The sequence below is a fragment of the Rhinolophus sinicus genome, linkage group LG11 (genome assembly GCF_036562045.2).
Source record: "Rhinolophus sinicus isolate RSC01 linkage group LG11, ASM3656204v1, whole genome shotgun sequence".
In the NCBI taxonomy this organism is placed as follows: Eukaryota; Metazoa; Chordata; class Mammalia; order Chiroptera; family Rhinolophidae; genus Rhinolophus; species Rhinolophus sinicus.
In genome coordinates, this window is record NC_133760.1 from 6,075,883 (window position 1) to 6,097,014 (window position 21,132).

A 21,132-nucleotide genomic window follows, 5' to 3' on the forward strand; every position below is an offset into this window, starting at 1 on the left:
CTTATTGGATTTTCTCAAATGCCTGTTAGCTTTGGTTGTGTACATGAAGACCTAAGCAGTTAGAAAGCAAACTAGGATTCTTACATGTCAGTCAGACGTAACTGACAGTCTGCCTCTGGGTTATCAGGCCAAGTTTGCCTTTAGGTTGAGAAACTTCTAAGATCACAGTAGATCCCAGCTTGTATAGCCTAGGCAACAAATGCTCAACTCCCAGGCAAGTGCTGAAACAAGTTTGAGTTCAGATTCCAACTTGTCTGCTACTCTTTTCCCTGGAGTTGCAGCCTTGAGCCTCTCTAGGGTGCTGCAAGGCTGACTGGCTTCCTTCTCAAGTGGTCACCAGACTGAAATGTTATCACCATATCTAATCTTTTATCTAGAAATGTACTGAAATCTCAACTGTTGATGGAATCTCTTCTGTTTCTTGCCTGTTATTCCTCTACCATCAGTAGGAAGTCTGAAGTAAAAAGAGAAACGGTGAACTTGCTATCATGAACTGTAGACCCTTTTCCATCCTGGCCCCATGCAGACTTTGTTCTACCCAATCTTCTCATCCTTGTACCTTGCTCTCACGTTTCATTTCATCAACTCTTTCCCTGCTCTCCAACTCAGACAACAGCTCCCCTTTTCACACATTCAAAGTTGCAGCTTCCACTAAGTAAACTAGCTGCTACAACCCCCACCCGCCTCCAATGAGGGGTATGAACAATGTGTGGAAGACGTGAGGGGAGGGGGGAACACAAAGGTATCAAGGACGCTTACAGCGGACTTCCTCATCCCGTTTTTTGTGTTTTTTTCCCCCTCATCCCGTTTTAAACAGCTCTGGTGTATCGGAGTGTCCCCGGCCTCAGGTCAAAAGCTCACATTCTAGGCACACCCTGGAACACAAACCAAAGTAGGGTTAAGTCAGGTGACCATCTTCTGCGGAAGACATTAAGAACAGTGAAGAAACCAAGGTGCCTATTAGCAAGAGGAAATTAATTTTATTTTTAAATCCAAGAAACCAGAACAAATAAGGAGACTCCTACCCTTCGCTGACAAACTTATGTGGTGTTCAAGAAGGCTGAGGGAAGAGGATGACAGTAAGGGGCTGAGTACAACACGTCCAAACAAAACAGGTGAGGCCTTCTTCACTCTGGCGCAGCCTCCATCAAATACCCGTTCTCTGGAGCAAGATACCCGTCGCCTCCCTCAGACTCCATGTACATGTCTCGGCTGTCATTGCCCAGACCCTCCAGCCCGTTGTTCTGGCCACCACCACCCCCACCTCGGGTATCATCCCTGCCCCGTTCACCACCCCGCTCCCCACGCTTATGCTCCCGATCCCGATCCCGGTCTCGGTCCCGGCGCCGGTCCCGCTCGCTCCGGTGGCTCCGACGTCGTTCCCGGTCACGATCCCGACCCTTCTCCTCTGGACCATCAGGGCCGTCTGGACCCAGCTCCCCAGGAGGCCCATCGTCAGGAGGTGCATCACCAGCCTCAGAGGGCTCTGCCATGTCGCCTCCACCTCCGCCACCACGCAGCTCCTCCTTGCGCTCCCGCTCCCGACGTGCCCGCTCACGGCTTCGGCTGCTTCGTCGCTTCCGGTCCCGGTCCTTGTCCTTGCTCCGCTCCCTGGAGCGCCGCCGCTCATCCTTGTCGCGACTCCGTGAGCGCCGCCGCCGGTCCCGAGAGCGGGAGCGTCGCCTTTCTCGCTCCTTGTCCCGCTCGCGGCTTCTCTCCCTGCGCTCCCGCTCTCGGTCTCGGTCCCGGTCCCTGTGGGGAAGCGGGGAGGGGCCCGGCCTGGATGAGGTGGGCAGAGGTGTGTGGCAGGGCTCCCCCATGTGACCACCCCCCTTCCCAGGAAACCGGCTGCCCAATCTTACCTCTCATCATAGCGGGAGGTATCATCCCGGCCGGAATGCCGGATATTCACATCAGCCCCACCTCTCCTGGTACCACCTAGGCCACCTCCTGGAGGCAGGGCAGACAAACAGAGGGTCAGCCTGGGCAGGGACTGAGGTAGAAGCGAGAGGCATAGAAGAGCAAAGGAAAAGACACCATCTCTGTTGGTGTCTATGGGGCCAAATACTGTGGACACTTCGCCAACACTCTCTTAACATGACAAATGAGCTTTACAGAGGTTACAGGACCTCCACAAAGTGCCAGCTGACAATCACCTGTAAGGAGGCTCCAAAGGGACATGTTCTTAACCACTGGGTACTATACACAGCCGCTCACAAACCCTCCCTCACATCATGTAACCCGCCACCTCACCAAAGCCACAGTGATCTTTCTACCCGAAAACGTGATCTGCCTCAAAGCCTTCAACTGCTCCCCACGGCCCACAGTCCAAACTTACCAAGCAGCTATGAGGGCCTGCAAGAGCTGGCTCCTGCCTATCTTTAAAACCAAGGGCCCCAGCTCTGGATGTTCCAAGCATTTTTCAGTCTCCTCATACTCAGCTCCGCTCTTCTCCAGTTTTGGGGACCATCCACCTCTTTCCCTGGAACCTCACCTTCTTGTCTCATTGACTCCTACTGACCCTTCTTCACATGTTAGCCCCACCATCACTTCCTCAGGAAGCCATCCCTAACCTACCAGATGAAGCCGTTCTGCACTATCCACTCATGGACCATATACATTTCCTTCCCAGAACTGTACCTGCGATTTCAAATTGTGTGCGTGGTAACACCTGCCTCCCCCGAGCCAGTAATGCACCGTAAGAGTCGGGGCTATGTCCAGCTTTGCTCACTGTGACCAGCACGTGGTACAGCATTGAGGACAAGAGTCGTAAAATGACTGACTGAACAACCCCAAGGAGCAGTGGATAGTCCCCTTCTTCAGATGGGCAAACAAACTCAGACAAAGCCATTTGGCCCTGGTGAGTCAGCAAGGACAGTGCAGAGCTGGGACTGACTCCTAGGCGGCTCTCCTGTAGCTCACTCACTGCCTGGAAGAAAAGTTCCGTGAGGCAAGCTGGAGGCAAGAGCAGTGAGTGGTGAGGGGGGAAAAAGGAGAAAGGCTGCTTGGATTATCAGACATTCAAACAGAGGCAGGCAAGTGACCAGCCACCTGGAATGTCACAGGTACGGGGTAGAATAGACTAGTGTTTTCCATCTTCAGATGATGACCTAGCAGTGGATCACATCACTAATTTGATAGGTTGCAACCAGTATATTAAACAACAACAGTATGGGCTCAGTTGGTTAGAGCGCGAGCTCTGAACAACAGGGTTGCCGGTTTGAATTCCATATGGGCCAGTGAGCTGCGCCCTCCACATCTAGACTGAAGACAATGAGCTGCCGCTGAGCTGCTGGAGGGGCGGCCCGATGGCTCAGTTGGTTAGAGCGCGAGCTCTCAACAACACGGTTGCCAGTTCAATTCCCACATGGGATGGTGGGCTGCGCCCCCTGCAACTAAAGATTGAAAACGGCAACTGGACTTGGAGCTGATGGGCCCTGGAGAAACACACTGTTGACCAACATTCCCCAACAAAATTTATAAAAAACAAAACAACAATATAAAGTACTACAATGCCGTAGAAAAGACAATTACTGTTTCATGAAACTTTTGTTTGGGTTATATGTAGTTTTGCATGTATACCGGGTCAGGATCACCATTAGAAAGTTTGAATGCCAATCAAACTAGAAGATTCTGGGATTCCAGGATTCTACCACAACAGGAAATAGATTCTGAAGAAGCCATTCTACCCAGAGAGCAAGAGAAACCAGAGAGCAAGTGAGAACCTATTTATCAAGCTCAGAGATTCAGCAGATGAGTGTGTGGTCTGCACAGCACAGGCAAGTCAAGAGTGAGATCAGCAAGCTGGGAGGCAGGACTGAGAGCAGAGGGTATGGGATCAACCTGGGTGTCTGCCCAGGGAAGGCCATCTTCTCTGAGAGCTGTCACTCATCCTTGCAGGACTCAGTTCTCAGCAGGCATGTTGGAGTGGCAGCACCTGGGGCCCAAGTCCAGCCGAACACTGAGCCACTCCGATCCATCCACCCGAAGCAGGGAGATGTGCCACACTGGGCCAGTGCGAGGACAGTCTGCACGGACAGCAGCTAAGGCAGACGCAAGCTGCAGAGATGCCAGAGGTGGCCCTTGACAGCTTTAAGATCTGGCTACCAGGTCCTCCTGAGGCCCACTGGCACCGCATGTCTCTGGGCTCCAAAAGATACCCAGGAGTCTACACTGACAAGGCCCCTTTACACTTCAGGAAGCTCAATCATATTTCTGATACTTGCAGCCAAATTGACCTTGACTGAGACAGTGAATGACAACTGGCAACACAGTGAGCGGGACCGAAAAGTAGGAGGCTCTGAGGGCCAGAGCTATGTATGTCTGGCTCTTGCCTAGAAGCCTGGAACACAGCTGGTGATCAAACAGGCAGGCATTTGCTGAATCAATGAACAAAACGAACACACGAGTAAAAGCAGAGTGCAAGCAGGTAAGTGACATTTACAAGGCCCACCACATGCCACTTGCCAAGCTGGGCATCAGATGCTGAGCTCAGTGAACTGAGGTTATTCCCAGTTTCCAATGTGAAGAGAATGAGGGAGGAGGGGTATGCCACCAGCTGGCTTTTGGTCGCAGGCTGGCCTTTGCAGGCCAGTGCTCCGGCTCCCAGGACTTGGTAACCCAGAATGAGAAGACAGGCACCTGTGATATGAAACAGGGTGAGCTGGAGAGAGGGAGGGAGGATGTGAGCAGCTGTGGGCCAGTGAGAAGAGGCAGAGAAGACAGAAGGCAGCAGAGGATGCAGAAGAAAGAGGTGAGAACGAAGCCACTGAGTACGCGATCCTTGGGAGCCCTGCATGGGCAAGAAGTGCTCACCTAGCCGCCGGGGCCTCCAGCCCTTCACGGTTCGGCCCCTCTCCACATCCACAAGGACTCTCCTGCCATCAATCTTCTTGCCGTCTGCGTGTTTGTAAGCGGCTGCAACAGACGTGGAGAGGGGGGAGGGGAGAAGTCCCCAGAGGGTGCTCTAGTCAGGACAGGGCCCAGCTCCACAGCACCCCCACCCCACATGTCCCCATCAAGGCACTGGCACTCGCGCACACACACCCAACACACAGCCAGGCTACTGTCGGCCAGACCAACCCTCTCCCAACCAGGGAGGGGCCTGCTCCATCTCAGCACCTGCTTCCTCATCACCCCCAATCACTATTGGGGGGCAAGACCACCCACAACTGCCAACCCCGGGGCTTCTAGGCCCTTCCTACTCCCAATCGACAGAGCAGCCCCCTCCCATCAAGGCGGCCAAAAGTCGCTGCAAAGAAACCGGAGGTTAACTTAAGACTGGACTCTGCTGTCCCCACAGCAGGGGGCTCCTCCACAACTCCCGGCATGCACCCTAAAACATCATGCTGGGGGAGGAGGCCCAGCTGGGCCTATCCGCACCCCAGAGTTCACACCGGTTTTGTTTGTTTTTCTTGGGGGGAGAGGGGAGGTGAGGGTGAGCATAGGGTGAACAGACATCAGAACAGAAAATGAACCAGAAGGGGTGGGAGAAATCTTTAGAAGATGGCAGGGAGCAGAAGGGCAGGTTATGGTGCTCCCAGGGGGCCTGGAGGGGCCCCCTACAGCAGGTGGGGAAGAGGGCAAGTGGAGGGAGGTATGGGAGACGTGCGGTGCTACTGAAAATGCCTGCCTTACCTGAGATGACTGACTGCCACCCAACCCCAGCTGCCATCCCATCTCTCCCTCCACATCCCCCAGCTCAACACACGCTGGGTGGCCAACCCCAGCCTGAGCCTCAGGAAGAGTGGGGAGTAGAAGGGAGAGGCAAGTTCCCATACTTGGACAGGGCACAGCGAAGAGCAGGCCCAATCCCCTGGCCTGTCTCACGTGGGGGCTTGTAGGGAAGGCCAAAAAAGTCCCTGCTTCCCACCCCCAGCCCTGGCCTAGGGGGTTGTCCTCAACCAACCACATTACCCTGCCCCGCCCCAGCCCGCTCCCCCCCAAATAACAACCAGAGGAAGAGAAAAAGGTGCCATTTACCGATGCCAGCCTTGCGGGTGTCCAAACCGAGCGGGATGGGGGGGGCTCGGCAACTCCTGGGGGCCTGGCGAGGAGGCGGGCTTCCCGGGGGGGGGACACGGGACCGCTTACCTGGAGCCCCCAAGCTTACCTGAACACGCGCACAGACCCCACACCCACCACCATGGGGTGAGCTAAAGCTACAGGGCAGGGAAATGGGGGAGAGGTTCTAGGGAACCAGAGAGGGAGAAGAAACCACATTTCCTGCAGCACCTGGAGACAGGCCGAGGAAGTGGGGAACCCCAAAGAAACCTCATGGAGGCCTTGAAAGAGGGGGAGACAAGGATTAACACCAAGTCTGGGCACTGGAAAGCCCTGGGCCTATCTTGTTTGAATTTAAAAGGAAGGCTGGGGAGGCCTTAGGAAACCTGTCCGCCCTCACCTTTCCCGTGAAGTCCACGCTAGACTAGGCACACGCCCCGCCTCCCTCTTGGCACATGGAATGACTTCTCTACCTCGAACTCCACATTCCCTCCCACCACCTGCTTCAGCCCCAAGGATGGCACATGGGACAGCCTTGGGGTCCGGGAGATGGAGTACTGCCCATGATCTGAGAAGGGGCCACTTGGCCCCTGAACCCAGAAGAGGGTAGTCAGGGAAGAAATTTGAAGGACCAGGAACAGTCAAGCAAAGGAACCCTGCTCTGGTTCAGTGTCCCAAACCCCAGAAGAAGCCCAACCCCGGATTAACAGCAAAGAAAACGTGTGTATACATCTAGACTTCTCTCTCTTTCTCTCTCTCCCCCCGTCCCTTAGGTCTCTAGAGAGTGGAAGAGTCTTAAGTAAACTCTACAACACCTTCATTCAGCTGTTTGCAGCCTGTCACTTGATCCCTCCCACACCCCAATCCCTAAACTCCATGCACTCTGGAGAGCAGCTGGGCACCATAGCCCTTCGTGAGGCCTCGACCATGATACAGCAGACAGGAATGGGGCAGAGCGCCCCAAATCTAGCAACCAAAAAGATTCTCCAGGGCCATCACAGTGACAGCCCCACAGAAGGCACGGGGCAGGGAGCCGAAGGATGAAGGGTTCCACAGGGAGCCCTGGCCCTAATGCACCCCATCTTCAGTATTCCCACCACCTTGCCGCTGACATCACGAAGCCAGTTAAGTCACAGGGTTGGGTGGAGCCCAAGTGGAGAGGCCAACTGCCTTTCCCACCAGGATTCATCCTTCCCCTCCTGGGATCAGCAGGATTACCAAAGAGCATATGGATCAGGGGTCAGGAGGGACAAAGGGCACCCAAACAAGGAAAGGGTTCTGGGTGCAGGGAGGCTGAGGGGGCGACTGGGGATAGGAGGGACACCTCACTGCTCCTGAGCTGCCTGGCTAAGCTGGGCTGGTGTGCGGTGCTGAGTGATCTTACCCATGATACAAACCCTTATACCAACCATACACTGAGGTGTTGTAAGGGGAGCGTAAGCATCAGCTGCAAGCCAGCTGCGTGGTGGCTGCAGTGACAATAAGAACAGTCAATTAATACGGCGGCCCCTGGACACGCCGCAGCCATGCCCACCCCCACCCACCCATCCCTGCCCATGTGGATGCCGCCGCAGCCTCAAAGGGGGCTCTGGAGTTGTGGGGGCAGGCGCTGAACACGCCTACCAGCCCACAGCCCGCTGAGGAACAGGGTGGGGGGCCGGGGGTGGGGAGGCGGAGGGTCGGGTGGCCCAGCCCCAGCTCTACTGGGGGGAAGAGAGGGCTGGTTCAAAGGCCAGTCCTCGTTCCAACTTCGCTGCCCCCAACTTATGGGGGGAATGGGGAGAGGCTCCCCGAAAATCCGACCCCTCCCCCCACCTCCAGCTAGCCCCAGCCCCCACCCAGTTCCCTCCCTGCCCGAGGTTCAACGTGTGACACTTACCTCCCCGGGTTCACACACACACACACACGTTGTGGGGAATTTTGGTTTTTGTTTTTTAAAAAACATGTATATATAAAAAAAAAAAGATACATCAGAAACAGGGAGGAGGAGAAGAGACATTACTAATGTCAGGTTTGGCAGGGTGGGAGGTGGGGACAGACGACGGGAAGGGGCTGGGGCAGCAGAGAAGAGAGAGGGTCAGAAGGCAGGGCTCAGGCAGGAGGTACTCACAATGCATGTCTCGCTCATGTTCATACTCGATGAAGGCATAGCCCCGGGGCTTTCCTGACCGCTTACTATAGACCATATGTATCTGGGGGGGCAGGCGGCAGGGGTAGAGGTTAGTTCTGACCCAGGGATATCTCATCCCATCACTCACACAGCCTGTGTGCCAGGCCCCGGCTGGGTGACGCCAGTGACGGATGCCTCCGACCCTCTCTGTCCTTCAAGAGCCCCGAGTGCCCGATGCCCTCACGGCGCTGGGCTTAGCAGTTCCTGTGCACGAGTCCGCACTGCTGCCCAGAGCATTTAAGTGACTTTTAAATTAAATGAGGAAATGTCAGTTAAACACCAAGCCTTGTTCTGAGATACGAATCAGCTAAGTTTTCTATAAAGGATCAGACAGCAGACATTTCCAGCTCTGAGCGCCACACAGTTTCTGTTGCAACTACCCGACTCTGCCTTACAGCAACAGCAGCCACAGACAATAAATAAATGCGCCTGGCTGCATACCAAGAAAACACTGTTTATAAATAGGAAGTTTGTAGCTTGCCAACCCTTGCTCTAAATCATCAACAAGCACTCATCACTTCTGAAATTTACTTCTGCAACCCAAAGTTGGAGACGTGGAAGTGTGGTCAGGATGTAAGCCGGGCCATGGACTCCAAAGCCCTGAAATGATGCACTGCGTTCTCAGGGCTGGGAGCCAGCCTTTTCCCTCCCTCCACACACCCCCAATCCAGATACCCCTGCCCAGTCCACTCACTCTTTTGATGGGTCCGTACACCTCAAACTCTCTCCGGAGCTTCGATTCTGTTGTGTCATAGTTCTACAAGGAAAGAGATGCGAAGTTAAGTGGGAGAAGCGAGCTGTCCCAACGCCCAGGACCTAGCCTATTACCCTTTGTCCACAACCAAGCTCAGCCACCCGGGTTCCAGACTCCTCTGGGGCTCCAGGGTCTGGGACTCACCACTCTAGCCACAAAGAGAGTCTTGAAGGCATCACCCTGAGCATTGGGATCATTGTGAGGGTCCCCTGTGGAGGAAGAAGAGAATTTGTGAGTAGAAGGTATTAGTAGTCTCATGCAGCAGGACAGATGTGCAGAGGCCCATCAGATAGAAGAAAACTTGTGACCCGGAGACCGTGGCATGCCCTCTGAGGCCGTTTCCCAAGCACAGCAGCCTTTATCCAAGTGGTCGATTTAGGCTGATGCGTTAGGGGAGGGGACAAGGCTGACTTCAAGCTGACAGGATGGGGGCCGGCCTAACTGCCACTTCAGATCTACATATCCTAAGGCCCCTTTGTTCCCAGTTGTTCCCAGTTGTAACTAAGCTGGACTGGCAGCCTAAGCCCTTGATCCCTAGAGGTGCAGGCTTCCTCTCTCAACGACAGAGTCACACTGCCACCCACTGGCACAGCCTGCAACTGCAGCCGACAGAGAAACCTGAGATCACGCAACCATCCAGCAAGGAATGGGAGCCTAGAGGAGTCCAAGCCCTGCTTTCCTCCCCATGCCCTGTGGCCTCAGGGAGGAACCCAGGGCTGGTGCTGGAGCTCACAAGAGGATGATCCCATCCTTACTCCCAGCCTTACCACCACACGCCACCGGGAATAACCATGTCCACAGATAGGAACCAGAATCTATTACAAAACCAGTTCATAGGTGATTCTCATGGGTCAGTCCTGGGTAGAAGTGCTTTTCCCCATGTATGGTGGCCCCAGAACACACAACGGCCTTTGACACCTGTCAGGGCCCCAAAGGCACCCTGCCCATTGCACAGAGGAGGAGGTTCTTCTACGATATAGTGCTGCCCTCAGAAGGACTTGCCATATTCTGGGACATGAGGAAAAAAAATTAACACTGAACACATCCAGTCCAGACACTGTGCTGGACACTGAGAATTATTTACCATCATTTTGCCGAACCCCTGGGCACTGGCTTCTTAGGAAGATAGTTTAGGTATTGCAAGAAATCAGAGAAATAATCACAGATCTGTTTCCTGTGAGAGGGTTTGGCCACAAATACAAACTAAGTTCCAAATGACTTTGGGAATTCCTTAAAAAGTAGAAGACTAAGCCCAAATTTAAGGGACCTGGAAACTAATGGGGGTCTCTAAAGACAACTCCACCACTATGCTTGCTCCCCTCAGGGTTCCCCCCATACCCCATCCCTCTGGGTTGACATTTCCTGTGCCCAGGTCTCTCAATTGGCACTGGGTCGCTCTCATCCATTCATCCAACAGGTATCTGTTAAGCACTTGTATGTGCCTGTAATTGTCCTAGGTGCTGGGGATTCAATAGCAAGCACGATAAATAAGATCCCCCTGCCCTCTTGGAGCTCATACGCTAATGAAGGGAGGCTGACAGTAAACAAGGGAAATAAGGAGATCATCTAGTTCTATTGGACGATGAGAGAGACGGAGAGTTTTAATGAGGTTGGGACAGGCTCACTGAGATGACAACATCTGAGGGTGTTCAAGCAGCATCAGGAGATACACCTTGCTAACACCAGGCAGTAGGTGGTCTAGCAGGTGTGGCAGGAACACTACAGTGGGACCACTGATTGCGCCTGGGGCAGTGAGGAGCTGAGGGCCAAACAGCAGAGCTGAGCTTCCTGACAGGTGGCATGCAGACGTTCAGCAGAGGAAAGGGGAAACCACCCTGGCGTACTGTGAGTCTCTGTAGTTCTAGCTTACCCAGGGGCCCAGGAATGTGACTAAGGGTAAAGGCTAGCGCAGCCAAGCCAACAGTACCCACGTTACTGAAGAACACGTCAGATAAGAGGGTGGCAAAGAAGTTGGTGGGCAGTTCACCAATCAGCAGGCACACATACCCACCCACCCACTGCAGTGCATCCTGCTGGCAACCCTCCCCTGGGAAATGATTGGTTGTGAGAATTAATTATCTAGGTAGCAGCCCACAGCAGGGGCTCAAAGGACTGTACTATGGAGTTGGGAAACCTCATTAGGCTTTTAGATGGCAGAGGAAGTAGCTCAGAAACCCCCACTCTTGGCAAGCACACTCAGCCTTGACAAGCCTCCATTTTCTCCATCTTAAAAACAGGACTAATGACACCTGCAGCCCTTAGAAGCCGTGAGAAGTCAATAACATGAAATATATCAAGTGCTCAGCAAGGGACCAGGTCCCCTCAAATGGTAGCTGTTAATCTATTAGTTGTAGCACGGCACAGCAAGCTTCCAGTTGGGCATGGAGGCTCTCAGGGGCATAGAAACCCTACTACCATGTTTCCCTGAAAATAAGACCAGGTCATGTATTAATTTTTGCTCCAAAAAATGCATTAGGGCTTATGTTCAGGGGATATCATCCTGAAAAATCATGCTAGGGCTTATTTTCCAGTTTGGTCTTATTTTCGGGGAAACACAGTATACTTGACCCATTCTTTTTTTTTCTATTCTGGAGAAGTTCAAACACTTGAGGACGTAGAGAACAGCATAATGAACCCCTGTGAACCAGCTTCAATTATCAACACAGCCACACTTGTTTTCTGCTCTACCCCCGCCCCACCAGTTTTTTAAAATCAAACCCCAGACATACCACTTTAGTCCCTAACAGACTTTTTAGAAAATCATAACCACAGCCCTGTTACTACACCTTAGAAACTTAACATTAGGGGCCGGCCCGTGGCTCAAGTGGTTAGAGCGCCATGCTCCTAGAATGCTGGTTCGATTCCCACATGGGCCAGTGAGCTGCGCCCTCTACAGCTAAGATTGTGAACAACAGCTCTCCCTGGAGCTGGACTGCGGTGAGCGGCTGGTGGCCAGGGGTGGCCAGGGTAGGCAGCCGATGGCTGCTGTGTGCTGCCATGAGCAGCTGGTGGCCAGCGAGTGGCCGGCAGCCATCATGAGGGGCCAGCAGCAGCGACGAGAGCTGCCATGACAGATGACTGGCAACCAACTGCTGGGGGGGGGGGGGGGCCGCAAGGCTCATAATACCAGCATGGGCCAGGGAGCTGTGTCCTACACAACTAGACTGAGAAACAACGGCTTGAACCGGAATGTGGGGGGAGGTGGAAGAAGGGGGAAAAAAAGTTAACATTAATTCCTTAACCTAAAATGTCCAGATATCCTCAATTATTTCAAAACTGGATTTTTATAGTTAGTTCATGTAAATCAAGATCCTAAAAGCTCCACATTTATCATTTGGTTGATGTCTCTTCTGACTCTAATCCATATGGCCCACTCCCTGCCCCCCCCCTTTTCTTGTCATTTATTTGTTAAAGAAACTAGGTCAGTTTATCCTATACAATTTCCCACATTATGAATTTGGCTCATTGCATCCTCACAACGTCCTTTAACATGTCAGGATCCCATTTTTAAAGTGCGGAAAGCAACTTCCAAGGGGAGAAGTGACTTATCCAAGGTCACATGGCTATAAGTAGCAGAGGTGGAATTCAAACTCACATGGGTCAGACCACAAGGCCTGTGCCCTAACAGCAGACCTGCAAGACTCTCCAAGTTAACTACTGCCAATAGTTCTGTGTGTCACGTCCTATAGGAGCTGGAACTACAATGGCGAGCAAATCCTGCCTTCTTGGAGCACTTATGAACCAATGATGTAGAGATAGATATTTATCAGCGAATCTTCCTGTAGATTGAAGTGACCAACCTCCAGGACTCGGGGCTTTCAGTGTATAAGGGGGCTCGACCTGAGCAAGGAAGTCAGAAAAGGCTTCCTTGAGGAGTGATGGCTGAACTGAGATAAGGGCTGTTACACATAAACCAAGGTACCATTGAGACCTGGGGAATAGCCTGAGCAAAGGCCCAATGACAGGAGACCATCTGGTAAGGATGAGATATGAGAAGAGGCCAGTGTGGCTAGAGCAGGAGGGGAACATGGTGTATGACACGTCTGGAACAGTTAGCAGGGAACTACGGTCTTTATACTGAGCAAAAGGAAGCTGTTAGCAGAGAAAGGTACAGAGTTGTACTTAAAAAAGACCCACAGGATTTGGCAGGGGCAGAGATGGAGGTAAAGCAGTTAGACTCTTACTGTGGTTCCAAGTAAGAGGAGACCTGGGTGGTGGTGGACACAGAGGAAAGAGTCAAAATTGTGACATTTAGAGAGTAACAGAGATAGGTCTTGGTGACAGGCTGGGAAAAGGGGGAAAAAAGGCGTTAAAGACAAACTGGGTGGCAACAACTGAGGTCTTACAAAGTTGGATGGCCATGTCCCAGGGAACAAAACATCCAAAGGAGACCAGATTGGTGGGGAGAGAAAATCCTGACTGTGCTTTGAACAGTCTGAGATGCTTTTGGGGCCTTGGAGAAAGGACAGGAAGGCAGTTACACTAAGAGCCAGGGGCCAGAGAGCTCTAGGCTAGACGCTCAGGTACTTAGATGTCAGACATTTATCTAAGCGTCCTGAGGAAATGTACCACTCCAGGGAATAAGGTTCAGAGTAAAGGGATTCATCATAGCCTCAGGGGTGTAGGAAAAAAACCCAAGTTTTTTGACTAGGAAGCCCTTGCTCTAAAAACAAAGAGTCATTTAAGGTTGCAAAATCTGGTTAAGGGCTACTAAGTATGTGTCACTGCTCCCAATTCCTCCTGTGCCTGCAAGGAATGGAACAGTGAGCTAAAGTGGAGCCAGGAATGCCTCACTGCCGGGACCTCACTGCCTTAGCCTGTGAGACCCAGCTGGGCTGTGGCAGCCCCTCCAACAGCACGCCCCTGCAGTACGTAGCCCAAGTACCACAGCTCTCCCTTCCTGCCATTCCCAACTCCACACTCTCCAGCTTAAATGCCTAAACCAAACAGAGCTTGGCAAATGGTGAGCTAAAAAGTGAACTGACCACCCCACTTTCCCAAAATAGGGACGTGGGGTTGACTTGGGGGAGAGAAACACAAGACGGTTTGAAGAAGAAATCTGAGAGAATGAAAGAGAGACTTACACATTTTTAACTCTGTCTCCACTTCCTGCTGTCGCCGCTCAATCTTTTCCCGCCTCTGTCAGGAGAAAGATAGACAATTCAATGCAGATGGAAGTGCCCTGATGTCAAGGAATGTTCTTGAGAAGTGGCAAAAAATACAGGGCAAAATATTACATACCTTTCTCTCCATGCGTTCCTCCCGAGTTTCTGCTCGTGTGGGAGGAGGGGCATCTCGAGGGTCCTGGGAACAAGAAGAGAGGTGACATGGAGGGAGTGACTGGGGAAATGGCAAGGGACACCTACCCATCCAGGAAATAAGCATCTCAGCCATGTATCACCCCCCCACACACACACAAACAAGCAAACAAACAAGGACAGTTCCCAAGCCAGTGGAGGCGGGGGAGTGGTGAAGACCAAAGCACGGTCAATGGACCAATGCTATCAGCAAACTGTTACTGGTCTGCGACAAAAGTAGTACAGAAATCAGGACTAAGTAGTATTCAGAAACTTCTACAGCAATGTGATGTGAGTTTTTATACCTGTAAAACTTGATAAAAATTTTATCTTCTATTTTGTAGTCTTTGAAAATGCTAGAAAAATGAAAATAATTCCTTTGTGTTTATCAAGAGCACCAATCTGCAACCGATTTGTCCTTTATCACAGATCAGAATCAGGACTAGGCCTGAAGTGAAAGGAGCCAACAGTGCAGTGCTCAAAAGCAGACAACTGAACACCCTTTGAGGGCCAACGCAGTTCTTGAAGGTCTCACCAACCACTCATTAAATAGTAACTGGCACGACTCATATCACCAAAGGGTGTCACTAGCCTGTAGCCATTAAATTAGTTTAACTGGCTACTAACATTTCCTAAGTGCTGGTTCACTGAGGATGGCAAATCCTACTAAAGAGCCAATCTTCTGTTATCTCTCTACTAACTTCTGCTTTGCGACTTTCTTCACCTCCAGCTGCCCATTCCCCCTCAATGCCAGAACTTCCTTCTTCTGACTTCTGGCTGTGTGCCAGCACTTCTCAGGTGTGCTCTGATGCACCTTAAGAGGTGGATGTTGTTATCTCCAGTTTACGAATGAAAAAAACTGAGGCTCAAGAACCTAAGTCGTGTATTCATGTTTATCCAGAGGGTGCAGAGCTGAAATTCGTAAGTCCTGTGGCCTTATGCACCCTATCACACAGTGCTAACCATTTATGAACATCACCCTATTAATATCAGAAATGTAACAATAACACCGATATTTGCTGACAGCCAAGCCCCACAACATATACCTTGCAGTTAACTACCCTTCAATATTATGAGGAAAATATATTACCCCGTTGCTAAGGATGAAGAAATCAATGCACTAAGAGGACACACCACTTGCCCAAGGTCACACAGCTGATAAATGATGCGTGCGAGCCAAGGATCACCTAACTCCAGAGTCTTGAATCCTCAACTGCTACTTAACTGAATTTTCACAAAAACCCAACAAGGGATATATTATCAACTCCATTTAAGACAGGCAAACTAAGGATCATAAAGAATAAATCATGTGCCTAAGTCACACAGCTAGAAAACCGCCAGAGACTGGAATCCCAAATCCAGAACAGCCTCCCCAAGACCCCCAGATCCCAAACCACTCCAAGTCTGCTCAGTGAACTCACCTCAAACTCTCGGATGTAGGGTGCAATGCCACAGTAAGGTTGATTGTGGTGTTTTTCATGTGGCAGTTTCTCCAGGGGTGGCAGGTATGGGATGGGGTCACGGGGAGCAAAGAGGGCCAGAAGGTTGGGCGGCAGGAACTGAGTCATCTTGCCAAGTCTGAGAACAGAAGCGAACCAGCCTTATGTTAGGATGGGCTTGTAGAGATGAGTTCCTATAATCCCTTATTCCCAAGAAAAGAGGAAAATAGGGGAAGTCTTCGTATTAAAATAGGTTCTGTAAGGGCACGGCGTAATTCTACGTCACCAGGGAAAAAAGTAAACCTGAATGAGAAAGCAAGTTCTTGGAAAAGGGCTGTGTGCGGGTGGGGCAAGTCCCGTAAGGGAAACAAAGACTGAAAAAGGTTTCTAGGTAGTCTCCGAGTCCGGAGCCAGGAAATGTGGAGCTGAGAGGTCCCCTGGGGGATTCTGGGGAAAACAAGGCTCCTGACAGCGGTCCAGAGCAGTAGCGGCTGGTGGTCCCATACCTTGGAGAACAAGGCGAGGATCGCAGGAGGTCTCTGATCAACGGGAGAGGGTCATAATTAGCAAACCCCTAAAGCCAAGGGCTTGTGGGTAATAGATCTTGGCCCCCCCCCCCAAAGGCGAAAGGAATTATGGGTAAGGGTCCAGGACGCGGCGGCGACAGGAAAGAGAAAAGGCAACACATCGCAAGGGCCTGTGGGTAAGGGACCGCGGGAGTGCTGTGGAAGGAGGCCCTAAACGCCCAAGGTTCTAGCTAGGTAACGGGGTACAAAAAGGTGTTGTGGCGGTAGCGCGGGAAGTGGGCCCGGTTGCGGGAAAGCGACCGGGGCCCACCGCGGGGCTTGTGGGTAGCAGCCCCGCACCCGGTAAGGCCACTCAGTCACACTCACCCGCCGCGCGGCGCCCTCCTCGACCTGACGACGGTCCGAGGGCTCGCGGCGGCTGCGGTGGCCCCTCAACAGAAGGGACTCCTTCTCTGGCTAGGACTCCAGCGGCGTCCGCGCTCTCCTGCCTCCGCCGCCAGCTCAGCGCGCGAACCAGGCCGCTGCTCAGGAGCCCGCGCGGCCTCGGTTGGCGACAGGGGCAAAAGGTGGAACCAGTCTCAAATCCCTCCGCCGCGCGCACTGCGCACGCGCCGCGCGAGATGAGCCCTGCCCACACATGGACCGGGCGCTGTTGTGGGCACTGCGCACGCGCAAGATCACTGCCCCGCCTTCCGGCACCTTAAATTTTTGCCGCGGCCGGCTGGAGCCCGCAGTACGCACGCGCGGTCTTTACCAAGCATTGCCCCTCTGCCTCGCGCTCAGTACTCCAACTGCCTGTGTCCGCGAGACTTTACTCGGTGCCCCGCCCCTTTCCCAAACACACTTCCGGAGTCTTGTGCGCATGCGTGAATCGGCTTGTATCGTGTGTACCCTTCCGCTGCCTGGCAAAAAGTCCGCATGTGAATAGTATGATTACTTAGGTGCCTAACCCTTAAAATCAATAATTGCTCACCGAGCGCCTAATGTATGCTAGGCACTGTTTGAGCTTCGGGAATATAGCACGTGGCTAAAGCAAAGTCTGGTCCTCTTGGAGCTTACATTGTACTGGGAGAGATAATAAAAGCATTTAAAAGAGTAAATATAATTTCGGATAATGGCCTGTACAATAAAGAAAAATAGGGCAGAGTAAGTGGATGGGCAATGCGAGCGGGGCGATTTTAGAAAGGTTGTTAATAGAAGGCCCTTCTGAAGAGATGACATTTGAACAAAGGCCCTGTGGAAGGTAGACCTGGGCGGGGCTAACAGCAAGTGCAAAGGCCCTGATTTAAGGACAACTGGCAGGAATCCCACTTTGTGGGCCTTGAGATCAGAGAGCTGGCAGCCATGTTATTTAGGGCCCCGTAGACCTGCAAAGAGTTCAATATTGTATTTTAAGTTTTTTGAATAGATTCAATTGCCTGTTTAATAATAATTACAGAAAGTTATTACAAAATTTAAGTGACCAATTTCATGTTTTAAGAAACGTGTAATATAAGAGCACATTCTTTCAAAAATATTTTGACATATTTGCTTTATGTATGTATGTGGGAACTCTGCACTTTTTTTTTTTTTGGAGCTTTACTGTAATTCTAAAATTATTTCAAAATAAAGTTTAAAGAAAATAAACAAAGCTAAATGCTTTAATGTATTTTTTTTCTGTACCATTTGAAAGGAAATTGCTGAGGCACTTCACCTCTAAATGCTTCAGTATGTATCTTCTAAGAATATGGCCAATTCTCCTACATAACCACAAAATTACTTTCACCCCTAAGAAAGTTTTCCCAACTGACCCAAGAATATTTTGTTTTAATCCAAACCAGGAGCCAATCAAGGTTCACACATTGCATTGGTTGTCATAGCTCCCTGTTTTAATGTAGAATAGATCCACACACGCACACATACTTTTTCCCCCATTATATTGGTTTTTCCCAGAGGTCAGACTAGTTTCCAGTTAAATGTCCCATAAGCTAGATATGTCTGATTGTTTCCTTCTGTTGTTTAGTTTGTTCCACACCCCCTGTTTTGCCTATATAACGGACATTGAGTCTGAAGGTTTGAATAGACTGAAGCATTTTTGGCAAGAACGTTTTCCTGGTGATACATCAGAAGTTGTGTTGTATCAGATCTGGAGGTTCATAATGTCAAATGGTCCCACTATTAGGGTGCTGAGTTTGGTCACCTAGTCAAGGATATAACTGCCAGATCTCTCCTTATAAAGGTACATTTTCCCTTTGGTAATCTGAGCAGTGAAGCTTTGCAAATATTCCGTTCCCCAGCCATCTCTCACCTCATGATTGTAGCAGCCATTGCTCATCCTTGCCTGAATCAAGTATTACATGGGGGAGAGGACAGATTATCATTGAAATGAAATAGGAAGTAACTAAAGCATTTTGATCACGAGGACGTAACCTAATATATATATATTTAAAGATCACTTTAATGGCTATGGACAAAAAAAATGCAGCGAAGGAACTCAAACAGAAACAGGGAGATGGTTACCATGTTTCCCCGAAAATAAGTCCTAGTTGGACAATCAGCTCTAATGCATCTTCTGGAGCAAAAATTAATATAAGACCTTTGTATTATATTATATAAAACCTGGTCTTATATTATAGTAAAATAAAACGGGGTCTTATATTAATTTTTGCTCCAAAAGACTCATTAGAGCTGATTGTCTGGCTAGGTCTTATTTTTGGGGAAACAGGGTAGGAGGCTACAATTTCCAGGGAAGAGATGGTGACTTGGACCGAGATGGTAGCAGTGAGGTGGAAAGAAGTGGTGGGATTCAGGATATATTGTGAAAGTAGAGCTCACTTAATTCAGTTGCTGTAAGAGTGGGAGTAGAGTGTATAGAAAAGAGAGAAGTCAAAAATAACTCCTAGAGAAAATTAAGGAGACAATCAAATGCAATGTGGAATCCTGGATTAGATTCTGAACCAGTAAAAGAACATCCATGGGAGAGGGGTGAAATTCGTCAGGTCTATAGTATTATTGGTTAATAGTATTATACCAATTTTAATTTCCTGACAAATAATTATACTATGGTCATGTAAGAAATTGACATTGGTGGAAGCTGGGTGAAGGATATATGGGAGCTCTGTCCTATTTTTGTAACTTTTCTATAAGTCTGAAATCATTTCAGACTAACAAGTTTAAAGAACAATTTTAAGGGCCAGCCCCGGTGGCTAAGGTGGTTGGAGTGCTGTGCTCCTAATGCCAAGGTCGCCTGTTTGATTCCCACATGGGCCAGTGAGCTGCGCCCTCTACAGCTAAGATTGTGAACAACGGCTCTCCCTGGAGCTGGGGTTCCGCAGGCTGCAGTGTGCTGCTGGCTACTGACTGCCTCCCGGTGGAGGGGAGGGAAGCGCAAGACTCATAATACCAGCATGGGCCAGAGAGCTGTGTCCTACACAACTAGACTGAGAAACAACAGCTTGAACTGGAGTGTGGCGGGGGGGGACGGGGGGGGGGGGACGGACGGGGGGGGGGGACGGGGAGGCAGAAGAAGGGAAAAAATGAAGCTAATCTCCCCTTAATAATAGCCTCGCTCCTAGATTTGTAGACTGAGCAATTTGGTAATTGATAGTGCCATTTCTCTAGAGATGAGGGAAGGCATAGGGAAGAGTGGGGTTATGGAGGAGGAGTTGTGGGCTTAGACATGTCAGAGAGGCCCATTTGACACTCACATGGAGTTGTGGAGTTGAAAGTTGGGACATATGGTAATTACGGAAGAGTTGGGGGCTGGAAACCCAGATTTGGGGGTCATTGGAATAAAGATAGTATTTGAAGCCATGCGTTCAATGAACTCACCTAGGAGATGAGAGAAGACAGAGAAGGGAAGAAGTCTGAGCATAGAGTCCCAAGGCCCTCCACCATTTAGAGTTTAGATAAAGCAGGAAGAACCAGCAAAAGAGACTGAGTGGGAGTGATCACGAATTTAGGAGGAAAACTGGGGTAGTGAGGGGTCCAGGAAGCCAAGAAGGAAAATGCTTCAAGGAGGCAGTGTTCAGTGTGTCCAATGCAAAAGGTAAGGACTGAGGTTTGGCAACCATAGGTGACCTTGACAAGATAGTGGGAGGGAGGTGAAGGGAAGACCTCAAGTAGGGAAAATTCTTCAGAGAAGTTTTGCTACAAAGGGAACAGAGAGAGGTGATAATAGCAGGAGAGGGAAGTAGAGTCAAGGAGTTTTTTTTTTAAGATAGAAAAGATATTAAGATAAAAAGTCTTATGATACATTTGTCTGCTGATGGCAATAAAAGTTAAGCATACATCTATCATGCCCACCGTTAGCTACTTACTCATCTGATTCATGAGACCTGAAAACTTATGTCCACACAAAAACATGTACAAGGATTTTTACATCAGCTTTATTCATAATCAGCAAAAATGAAATGTAACTTAAATGTCCTTCATAGAGTGAATGGATAAACAAATGGGTGTATATCCATGCCTTACAATACAACTGAGAGTTAAGAAAGTTAAGAAAGAAAGAACTACTGATACCACCGGAATGAACCTTCAATTCATTTTATTAAGTGGAAGAAGCCAGATTCAAAGGCTATATACTGCATGGTTTCATTTATTTGACATTCTGGAAAAAAACAAAACTACAGGGACAGAAGGAGAGAAAACAGAGCAGTAGTTTCCATGAGCGGGAAACGGGGTGGGGCGGAGCGCAGAGGAGAGCGGTTGACTGACTACAAAGGGAAGTAGGAAACTCTAGGAAAGGGGTGGGACTTTTCTATATTTTGATTAGAGTGGAGTTACATGTCTATACTTTTGCCAAGACTCGTAGAAATGTACACTATAAAGGGTAAATTTTATTGTATGTAAATTAAACCTTGATAAACTTGACTGAACAAAAAACATGGCTCCCCCAAATAGTCATTAATTACAAGGGGAAAAATACAAACTTTACAATGGAGAAACCCAGCAGACACTA

General features: G+C 50.2%; 1 protein-coding gene across 3 annotated transcripts; it reads right to left on the bottom strand.

Annotated features, from left to right (window-relative positions):
- Positions 1–960: 960 nt before the first annotated feature.
- SNRNP70 (small nuclear ribonucleoprotein U1 subunit 70) lies at positions 961–16,776 on the bottom strand. Of its 3 annotated transcripts, none has more exons than XM_019741596.2 (10): positions 16,557–16,776; positions 15,646–15,802; positions 14,169–14,231; positions 14,012–14,066; positions 9,072–9,136; positions 8,868–8,930; positions 8,114–8,195; positions 4,816–4,917; positions 1,863–1,950; positions 961–1,752 (listed from the first exon to the last, which is right to left on the bottom strand). In XM_019741596.2, exons 2-10 carry the CDS (start codon positions 15,790–15,792, stop codon positions 1,128–1,130), a joined length of 1,290 nt encoding a protein of 429 aa, XP_019597155.1. In that variant the 5' UTR covers positions 15,793–15,802; positions 16,557–16,776; the 3' UTR covers positions 961–1,127. The 3 variants fall into 3 exon arrangements, with proteins under 3 accessions (XP_019597155.1, XP_019597153.1, XP_019597154.1); XM_019741594.2 differs by having other exon boundaries at positions 961–1,779; XM_019741595.2 differs by lacking the exon at positions 16,557–16,776 and adding an exon at positions 16,170–16,277 and having other exon boundaries at positions 961–1,779.
- Positions 16,777–21,132: the final 4,356 nt, after the last annotated feature.